At 53.2% G+C, this 10759-nt stretch overlaps 1 protein-coding gene across 4 annotated transcripts in view; it reads right to left on the minus strand.

Annotated features, from left to right (window-relative positions):
• Nucleotides 1-429: 429 nt before the first annotated feature.
• Nucleotides 430-10759, minus strand: part of WIPI1 (WD repeat domain, phosphoinositide interacting 1) — a 23055-nt gene continuing 12725 nt past the window's right edge. Inside the window, exons 4-12 of one of the 4 annotated variants that reach the window (XR_004842929.1) lie at nt 10227-10319; nt 9836-9906; nt 8799-8906; nt 8240-8404; nt 7950-8057; nt 6580-6701; nt 5447-5547; nt 3224-3618; nt 430-593 (exon numbers count right to left, since the gene is read on the minus strand). Coding sequence is in view for 3 of the 4 variants with exons in the window: in XM_035901564.1 (XP_035757457.1) it covers nt 3544-3618; nt 5447-5547; nt 6580-6701; nt 7950-8057; nt 8240-8404; nt 8799-8906; nt 9836-9906; nt 10227-10319 (843 nt within the window). In the remaining variant the exon portion in view is untranslated. The other 3 variants (XM_035901565.1, XM_035901563.1, XM_035901564.1) reach the window with 3 other exon arrangements.

Consider the following 10759-nt stretch of genomic DNA (forward strand, 5'->3'; position numbering starts at 1 on the left):
AGACTGACATCTTTAGGGCCCCACAAAGAACAGCAGGAGCACGGGCAGCGAGCTGCCAGGGACAGACCGTGACTTTATTCTGTCTTTCAACAGAGCAAACGGCATCTTCTCTAACATCACTGCAAAAATACTTTGCCTGGGTAAAATAGTATGTCTATACTGTACAAAGACATAGGTTTAATATACCTTCCTGTAAGTACATTTATACACATAAACCAGCATAAATTAGAAAAGGGACAAACGGGTATATAAAATTCTGGTTACGTACAAATCTGATTAAATTAGCATTTACATTGTGGTTCTAACATATAGTTCGTTAAATATAGCGATGTGCATACAGTACATTGACACCCCACCCAGACACACATTAAAACCAGGGGCTAGTGGGGCCAGGTAGGCACGTAGGAAAAAGCAGTGGCCCCCCTTGGATTTTTTTTTTTTTTTTTTCTCCTCATCCTGGGGAGTCACAAAGCTGTTCTTCAAAATTCTTGGCTTTTCCAAAGCACTTCCCAGCAGCTGTCCTAAGCACGGATGTTTGCTTCTCATCATGACCTCTTCGCTTTGCCCGGCTGACCTCCACGGCACAAGATTATCTACCAAAATCAAAACAGAATGGCCTTACTTTTCCCAGCAACGGGGTGTGTTTCAAGTTGGTTTTACGCACATGGGAGGAGAAGGGGGAGGGATGTCCCGCAGTGTTTTACTTTCCGTTCAAAGGCAGATCTGTGAGCGGTTTATTTATTTATATTCTCCCCCTCCCCAAATTTCCAGTCCTGGGAACAGGAACCGGCCGGCTGGGGGATAAGGGTGTCTTGCCTCTAGCTGGCTTTGGGCTGAGCACAGCCACGCCAGCGGGAGTTCGGCTACTGGGCGTGAGGTCCGTTTGCCTGGCTAAGTCCTCCTAAAAAGTCCAGCTCCCGGCATGGCCAGAGGGGAAAGGCGCGTGCCGTGCATCACCGCGTCTCTCCAGGGTCTCCAGGCGCAGCCCAGAGTTCAACACCTACATGTTAGGCTGGATTAGGTGAGGGGAAGCCTAGCCTAAGCATCAGCAACACCCTTGAGGGAAGGAGTAGAGCAGGCGCGCGGCGGAACAGGCGGCAGTGAGGATCCTGAACCACTTCCCATCAGCTACTCGTGCCACGGGATGAGGCTGGAGCCCCTGGAGCAAGATGTGCACCTACATCTGGGTGAGGCTTGGGCTGAGCTGTGGATGCTAGCCATGAGCCAAGGTGCAGGGCTGCCTTTGCCTGCTCCAGCCTTGCCAGACCTGACCCAGCGGTGCAGATGCGATCCCCGCAGCCCCAGCTGCAGGAGGGGCTGTGCTAGCTCCTCCTCCCAGGATCTGTCTCTCCATGGGCTTCGGGACCATCACTTGCCCAGTTGTGAGGCACGAGCATTGGCACTGGATTGCGTGTTTCCCAAGGGAACTCAGATAATGTACTGATAAGCTGGGCTTAATCCTGCAAGCTTCAGCTGCCCAAAATGCCTGTCTGAGCTACCGGGGCAAGAGCTGCCGTGAGGAAGAAGAGGCCAGTCAGGTTCTGCCAAACTTGCTCATCCCCTGTGAAAGATGATTATTAGGAGAGATCTACAGCAAAATCTATCGCCTTTCCTCTGCTTGCAGCCAGCTGTTAAAAAAAAAAAAAAATCACTTAAAATCATTAGTGTCACATATCCGCACAACAGAATGAGTGAAACACCAAACAGGGAGGAGGAACTTGGGCAAATATCGGTCCCGCAGCGCCGAAGGTGCCTCTGCAACCTGGCAGTTGTATTCAGATCTGTGGTTTGGAGCAGCGGGGATGCACGCGGAGCCCCCGCTGGGGCGCTGATTTCTCCCCCGTGCAGACAGCAGCACTCTGGGGTGGGGACGTTGTGCTGCCGAGGGCGGCCACGGTGCCCGGGCTGCTGGAGCTCCTGCTCCCGCTTGTCCTTCCCAGAAGCTGCAGCGAGGAGCGCCCCGGGCAGCAGCATCCTTTGGCAGCACGGGCAGGCTGCCCATGCCGGTTTGGAGGTAGCTAAAAATCATGCGGGAGAGGTGGGGGTTTAAGACCAGATCAGTGAGGGGAAGCTGTCTCTGAAGTCTGATCGCTGTAGGCAATCTAGGCTGGCTTAATGAAACAGCTCTCCCAGTAAAGCCTTCACATCGACTCTGGTCCTGAAGCTGACAAGCTTCAGCGTGCAGCAAATGCAGGATGGATCATGTATGCCCGGAAAAGCACCGTGCAGCAAATGCAGGATGGATCACGTATGCCCGGAAAAGCACCGTGCAGCAAATGCAGGATGGATCAGATATGCCCGGAAAAGCACCATGCAGCAAATGCAGGATGGATCAGGTATGCCTGGAAAAGCACCATGCAGCAAATGCAGGATGGATCAGGTATGCCCGGAAAAGCACCATGCAGCAAATGCAGGATGGATCATGTATGCCCGGAAAAGCACCGTGCAGCAAATGCAGGATGGATCAGATATGCCCGGAAAAGCACCATGCAGCAAATGCAGGATGGATCATGTATGCCCGGAAAAGCACCGTGCAGCAAATGCAGGATGGATCAGATATGCCCGGAAAAGCACCGTGCAGCAAATGCAGGATGGATCAGATATGCCTGGAAAAGCACCAAGCAATCTGCTGGAAGAAATCACCTTTCCTACGGAAGTTTTAAGAGAGATCCCCTGGTGTGCAACCCTCAGGCCCACACAGGCCATCTTCCTTGCTGAATCCTGTAGGCTTTCTGTTCTCAAACCTCACAGCACTACTCAAAAACTGTTCTGACCATGCCTCGGTGGGGAGAGCCGCTACGGCAGCTCCCGAAAGCAGAGCTGGCCGAGCAGTGCCCTGCCTGGCCCGAAGCACACACCAACAGCTCCCGACACCGCTGGAAACCTCACCAACACCGATAAACCCGCAGAAAGGTGGCAGCTGCTCAGGCAGGTAACCAAAAAACAGCCGCAATCGCCGCAACCATCACAGCCGGAGCTGGGTTTGCTCTTGCCATCCCGCAAAGCCACCTGACCGCGCAGAGCAAGGGCAGCCTCCTCCCCGCCAGCGCCTCGAGCACGGCACCTTCGCCTCAGCCGAGGCTTTAGCCTGCCATCCCTCTCGGTGACACCTGAGCCCTTTCTGTGGGAGATCAACAGCCGACCCGAAAGCGCTTCATCCACCCCAAAAGCGCTTCATCCACCCCATCACTGCAAGCCAGAGACGTAACGGAACGCGTTCCACCTCTCGCCGCAGGATCCTCCGGCAGCCCTGGCACCGTCAGGAGCACCATCCACGTTCCCTCTTGTTGAGGCCACTTTTTTACGAGCCCTCCTTGGGCTTCTCATCTCTTCTCCGATCTGTCCCTCCTTCCGTTTCATGAAGAGGCAGGTTTTGACAATCAGCAACAGATTCTACGTTAGGCTGAAGCTGCTTTTCCTAGCTCCTAACAGCTGAAGTCTTGCTTGAGGTCAGAGGAAGGCAAGATCTTTCAAAATGGAGAGGAGCTGCTGGGTCTGAGCACTGCTTTTCCTCCAAAAGTACGTCTGAGTTCAAAGCCATACTCATGGCGTGGGCTGCGGGTGAATATTCCGTTTTGTCACAAGTTTTGAGGTTTTTAAATGGCTTTTTGTTGCACACTGGAAAACAAACAAAACCCTTCCCATGTTTCCGCAAAGCAGAACGCTGTCAAAACATTTTTGTTGGATAAGGTCAGGTTTTCTCTCCCTCCTTCTCCGCACAGAAGTGACCGATGCCTGAAACCCCCCTTGAACGCGTCACCGAGACCGAACATCTCAGCGCTGAGAAAACAGCGAAGTTCAGTGAAATTCAGAGCACCAAAACATCCCGACCAACTCCTCTCATGCACCCAGGCGGTGGGAGCCAGCGCCGCACCAGCTGGCAGACCAGATGCAGAACACGTTCCCCTCAGCAGCAGAGGGGCGAAAGCGAAGCTGCAGAGACGCTATCGGGAAGCTCCGATTGCTAAGCCACCGTACCAGGGGGTATTTCTGGGAAGCGCCTTCCCTCCCACACCCCCTCCTCCCTAACGTTACACACGGAAGCTGCTCTCTCAGGTTAATTACAGCACCGGATTTTGACCGATCCAAGGCCATTGAATAAAGCACCTGCTGCTGTAGAGCAGGGGTTTGGGGCTGCTTTGATACGGCACGGTCCCAGCAGGAAGGCTCGTTTGGGAGCAGCGTGATTCCTGCTCGCTGGCGTGTGCTTGCCCCCAGAGCACGTGTTCAAGGGCAGGTTCATCAGAAGGAAGCAAAGGATTTCCCCCTGGCCCTGCTGCTCCTTCCAGGTGCCTGGGCCACCAGCTTCTCCGTGGCCGCACCACTTGGACCAGAGGAGGGACATTTTAAATCTCGCTCTTGGGTAAGGGAGTAGGACAACTAGCAGACTCTTGTGCTCAGTTTGCAGCAGGTTATGTTACAGGTGACAACGGAGAATCGGTCTGAGGTTTACGCAAGTTGGATTTAGGCAGTGTTGTTTCGCAGGGAGCCATGAGCTGGGCACCTTTTATCTAAATAACACTTTGCATCAGTTAATCGGAAAGTGCCTCACAGAGGTCAGCCTCAGCACACGGAACAAATCCTGGGATCCCGATAAAGTTTTTACTTCCTCCTTTTCAGGCAAAACTCCAACAGCAGGATATGTAAAAACAGAGTAAGGGATTCAAAAGCCTGCCAAGTCTACAACTTGAAATCCATTACAATATTCTGCTGGATTAATGCATTACTATTAGGAAGACACCGCTGATTACAACCAGGTCACAGCACGGTACCAACATCCGTCCGTTTAGGAGTTGGACACTTAACGTAACAAATGCATGTGCAATAGGAAAAGGGGCTGGGGAGACACTGCCAGGCTTAAGTTAGATTTTAAAAAGCCAGTATCTTCCAAAGGTAACTGAGAAAGTGCCATATAAAAATCATAAAACGGTTTAAAACTCTGTCACGCCTCTCACCGTTGTACTTGGAAAAGGAAATTCCTTTTCAGTTAGCTTGGAAATGAAGAGACTGGTGAGGTTCAGGTATGGCCCAGTTGCATTCCGTAAACTAACACAACTGACTGTAAATGCAACAGGGAGTATTAAGGTTTTATTTCTAAATGATGGTATTGCTCAAATTAAAGCTATTCCTGGCAAAACTAGAAACCTGCACAAGGCACAAAGGTCAGATCTGGATCTGAACATTGTTCTGCAGCTGCACTTCATTCAACTACTTCGTTCAGATCCATCTCTAGTTATTAGGTTTGATCATCTTTGCCCCATCCCTAGCTGCCATTTGGGGGGGGGGGGTACTTTTCCTGGCACTGTCCCTATAACTTAATTAGTTATTTTAGGCTTCACAGTGAGCTGGGACAAGGTGGGGGTGACAGTATCTCTTCTGTAATAGGTTAATACTTTCTTCTTAGCATGAGGGCTGAATTGCAGTTTTAGGGGTCCCGAATGCTCACAGGAGGAAACTCATTCTCGTCATCAAGACACACTGGTCCAGTTGCAAACTCATGCTCTGGGATAACCTCGCCTCGCAGGGCACCACCGTCCTCCGAATAACCTGTCCAAGTAAAAATACAAAACATTACGGATAATTGGATGGAAGGAGGCTGGAAACAAACACTGGACTCACTATTTTATCACCTTTTTGGCATGAGGGCTGCTTTCTCTGGCTTTTTGGCAGAGCTCTGGGGGACTGTGGAAGAGAAAGGTATCTATCTCCATTGACAGAGATTAGGGAATGGACTACATGGCTCCTGTGGCAGCAGCTTTCCTCCTCCCATCCTGAATGTAAGCACCAATTTCAGAATAAGATCCACATCTGTACGTGGACCTTTAGACTCGGGAATATAATGAGATAGTCACCCAGCCTTCTCCCACAACAATTTAGTGCTAGTTTTGTTAGGGTAAGGTCTAACAGGTTTGGGAGAATCCGTAGCAATCTTGCCACAAAAATAGTGAGATCTGACTTCTACACCCACGGTTTCAACCCCTGGGAAGCAGCCTGGCAGCAGCTGCTGCCTGGCAAACTGTGACGCTCGGATGTGGTTACTGCTCTGCTGGTGAGCCCGTTTGCGGTGCAGCTCTGTGCGAGGAGGAGAAGCACTGGCAAGGGGTCCCGGGAAGCAGAGCAGAAAATGTCTGGCCTGTTTTGGGGGCAGGGGATGAACTAGGTGAGCTCGAGAGTCCTGTTGCCCCAGCCTGCTTTGGGGGCAGGGGATGAACTAGGTGAGCTCGAGAGTCCTGTTACTCCAGCCTGCTTTGGGGGCGGGGGATGAACCAGGTGAGCTCGAGAGTCCTGTTGCCCCAGCCTGCTTTGGGGGCAGGGGACGAACTAGGTAAGCTCGAGAGTCCTGTTGCCCCAGTCTGCTTTGGGGGCAGGGGACGAACTAGGTGAGCTCCAGAGTCCTGTTGCCCCAGTCTGCTTTGGGGGCAGGGGACGAACTAGGTGAGCTCCAGAGTCCTGTTGCCCCAGCCTGCTTTGCACAAGTGGTGTTCCGGGTTGAACCCTTGGAAGTTGGGAGACTTTTTGGCTTTTCCCCAGGTGGCTCTCTTGCTTCGTGCCCTGAGGAGGGGCAGGTGTGGTGCTTACCTGGCATGGTCGAAGTTGAAGGCACTGTACTTTGTCTGGCTACAGTTGCTGCGTATGATTGAGGTAACGGAGGCTGAAGGTCGTTTTCTTTGTTCTCCTCCATCTTTCCTGAGCCAAGCAGACTAATTGTACAGGAGGAAGAGAAGGGAGAAGAGTTAGTTCTGATCCCAACCATTCCTCCCCCAGCGCCGGCAAAGACAAGCGCATGCATCCACGCCTCCTTGAAGCACATCACCCATCTGTACCTCTGCCTATAGGCACTGCCCGCACCCCCGGCGGCGCTGCCCGGGAGGAGAGCATTGTGCTCTGCAAGTAAAGCTGGGGAGGGGGGGGAGCAGAAGATAGGGAAAGCGCTATTTCGGCTAGAGGACAATGCTGGCATGAGAATAGAAGGGAACAGACTGACCACAAAAGCTTTAGGTTACAAAGGCAAACAGTGTTTCTAATCACAGAGGGGGCTCCAAAGGGCTTCCAACAGGAGCAGACTAGATGGGAAAAGCAGCGCTGGCTAGTTTGGGATGGAGTTTGAGCAGAGATATAATGTGACGTAACGTTGAGTCGTGACCCAAGGGCCCTTTTGGGGGAACCCACATACAAAGCTGGCCCGCCAGCTCCGGACGGCCGCTTTGGGAGGGGGGCAGGCGGGCGTCGGCGATGTCTGAAGGCGGCGGGGCCGGAGCACGCTGGACAGCGCAGCTTTGAAGTGCCGTTGTTTTGTGGCTTTTCAAAAAACTGCTGGCATTTTCCTGGCTGCCAGCCACCTCCCGGCTCAGAGCGCATGTTACATCGCACCCCACCCCGAAGGCTTCACATCTGGAGCCAAGCAGCCCAGATGTGTGTGTGTGTGTGTGTGGGGGGGTTACGTGCTTAATCACATTTGCATACAAACCGAAGAGCATCTCAGAAGGCTCTGCTTTGGCACTGCATGCCTGCAGGCGTGCATCTGTGTGGGTTTTTGTTTACGGAAGCTCCCAGCGTCGCTCCACAACCATCCCCCCCCCCGACGTCAGCTCTCCAGCACCCACTCCACGCCTGCAGAAGGTGCTCTGCTCTCCTGCCACCGTGCTGATCAGCGCTTGCTGCTGGAGGCATCTCCTAAGGCACAGCCTGCCCGCCTCTGCTGTCTAAGCTGAGATGTCCCGCAACCGCCTTAGGGATCTGAGACGTCTCTGGTTTCTTCTGCAAGAAGCCCCACATCCCTGCTGGCTGACGTGGTTCCCACCCACGTCTGTCGTATCAGGCAGCTAAAATCACAAAGTCAGTTCTAACGTTCTTGCTCCTACAGCTCAATTTTGTGCTTGCAGGTGAAATCTCCCTTAGTTTTTTAGAAGATCAGCCTGTGTATCAGATGTGTCTGGAGGTGTAGTTACCTGTGTTTCTTAATTAAGACACACTCCCCTCCATCTTGCGGGTCCAGGTTATAGATATAGAGATGTCCATCTGACGTAGTCACCAACAGTCGAGGCAGCTTCTGAATCCTAATGAGAAAAGCATCGTTGAGTCCAAACACATCTGCGCCGGCGCACAGACACAGCATGCACCCACGCTGCGTGCTCTGCAGGCACGGGTGCAAGATAAGGGGCTGCAGCGGTGGTGTTTGGCAGAGATAGTTGTGCCTGCTCGCAGGCTGGCGTGGCGTGACGCAGATGTCGATACGTACGTGGAGAGGGCGCAGATGTTCCTTTGTCCGGAGATGTTCAGGCGGACGGTGGCAAAGGCTCGATCCTGGTTCATCATGCCCGATACCTGAGCAGGGAGGTAGTTGGTAGCAGCCTGGAACATCTTTCCCATGTAACCGCTCCAGGTTGGAGGCTCTTCTGGACGGCTGAGGGGGTCACAAAGCAGCATCAGTGGGGCTACTGCAATCAGCGTGACAAAACAGATCAGCAACAGGCAAAAGGATCCTCATCTCAGACACGCAAAGGCTTTTTTTGGAGCACACGGTGTGCACCAGCCCAGCTGGATACACGGGAAGGAGGCAGGGGACAGTGGCAGCTAATAAACCCAGAGCAGGCCTGGAGAGGCTGACAGCAGGGCTGCAGTGTGTAGCTGTTCCAAGGAGCAAATCCGTCAGGACACAAAGCCAAAGGGACAGTCTGCAGCTGGTATGGCTCGTGGAGAGTACGTGGTGAGGAAATGGAGGCCAGCTGTGTAAAGGCAGACCTTTGAAGCAGAGACACCCCCGGGGCAGGCAGGTTAACCCAGGCTAATCCCGTCACCTGTCAGTGAGATGCTCCAGTTTAAAGATGTGCACCGTCTCTGTGTTGCTGGATGCGCAGAGGAACTGGGAATCCATGCTGAACACCAGAGAGCTGATGTTCACATACCTAGGGTCAAGCAAAGACAGGACCGGTCACTTTGTGGCATCCCGTTCAAGGGGAACTGCTCGGTTTTGCTCATAGAGAAGAGGATGGGGAGGAAGGAGACCCATCCCCAGCCAGGAGCACCCTGCCTGGCTGCTGCCGAGCCTGCGGGCTGACTGACTAGCATTTCCCTAATCCCTTTGCTCAGCAGAGCTGGGGGTAGCCTCAAGGTAGTGACGAACAGCCAGAGAGGTGGAAATATCCTTGCTCACAGAGCTGTCCATGGAGTGAATATCTGTGCTGGCCTCGCTACGGCAGCTAAGGCTTCTGGTACTGCAAAGGTACCAGGGAGGACATCCAAAGCACAGGGTAGCCGGCTACTCGTGGCATCTCCTCCTGTGCAGACTCAGCAGGGCCGGGGTGTCTTGGTCATGGCAGTTTTTGTCCTTGCAGAAGTGGTTGTAAAATCACAGTCAGGTCAGGGGTGGGGATGAGGGAAAAGTCAGGAAAAGATCTACCGAGAACATCCGAGGGAGCCTGCAAAAGGGCAGCTACAGCCCATCCCCACCATGGAGACCTGGGCTCTGCGCAAATGCCTTAGTAGCTTCAAAACACCTCCTTTGAGAGGGCAAGAGTCGGGCTGATAACTTTGGGACTTCATTATTTCAAGTAAGAAACAAGAAAGGACAGAGCAAATGGACAGAATCTACCTCTGTTCTCTGCAATCGCCCTGTTCTGGGACACACTGAATTGAATCACTAAACTTGCCCGAGGCAGCTGGGTGCAGCCTGGCTGTCTGGCACAATGACATTTCTATCTGATACGCTTGCTCTTGTTTTCTTTCTGCAAAAGATGCCAAAGCCACCAGGATCTGATGTTGCTCTGTCCCTGTGTTTACATTTCTGGTCCGGGAGCCCTCTGTGTACTTGTCACCGACGGAAGAATGAACTGACCTTTTCATCCCTCGCCGGAATTCATAGAGCTTTTGCCCACCAGGAATGGAAAATACACGAATGACTGTGCCCTGCAAAAAATGCAAACGGAAAGATCAGGCAGAAGCCGGGCAAAGAGCGCGCGCCCTTTCTCTGACACATCCAGGAAACTCAGGACGTGCAAAGGCCCCTCCTGTCTGCCAGCCGGGGTCAACCTGAACCCGATACACCGTCCCCTTACAAGTCACGAGTCCTTTTAGTGCCCCTCCTCTGCTGGCTGTGTTTAAGAACAGGCAGCTCAGAGGTCCTGCTCTCCACGCTGCGGGCAGCCAGGCTGGCTGGGACCCCCCCTGCCAGCCGCGGGCAGAGAGCACAGGCAGCAGGGAGGGTGCTCGCACCCACGCTCACTCACTTTTTCGGAAGCACTTGCCAGCTTCGAGCCGGTGGAGTTGAAGGCGAGCGCAGCCAGAGGCCCGTCATGGGCAGGAATCGTGCAGGCTGTTTTCTGTAGGGCAGAAGGTAGGGTGAGTGCCAAGAGACACGTTGCTCCTCGGACTGCACAAGGGCAGGGCATTCCCTGCCTCGTACCCTATCCAGGCCTGCCCATATGGATTCATGGGATCATATCGAACTTAAGGTATTCCCTCAACATCCTCAAGCATTTTGCCCTGCTTTGAGCGAACTCCCCACTACTATGGCCACTCTGACTGCAGAAAGCTCATTTTGGGGGCAGAGGATCTCAGCTCCCCACCTCTCCAGGCTGCAGGATTAGAATCATAGAATCACAGAATCACAGAATCACAGAATCATAGAATCACAGAATCATAGAATGGTTTGGGTGGGAAGGGACCCCTAGAGGTCACCCAGCCCAACCCCCCTGCAGGAGCAGGGACACCTTGAACCACATCAGGTTGCTCACAGCCCCGGCCAACCTGGCCTGGAATG

Source organism: Egretta garzetta, unplaced genomic scaffold (assembly GCF_000687185.1).
Source record: "Egretta garzetta isolate BGI_Z169 unplaced genomic scaffold, ASM68718v1 scaffold19, whole genome shotgun sequence".
NCBI classification, from domain to species: domain Eukaryota; kingdom Metazoa; phylum Chordata; class Aves; order Pelecaniformes; family Ardeidae; genus Egretta; species Egretta garzetta.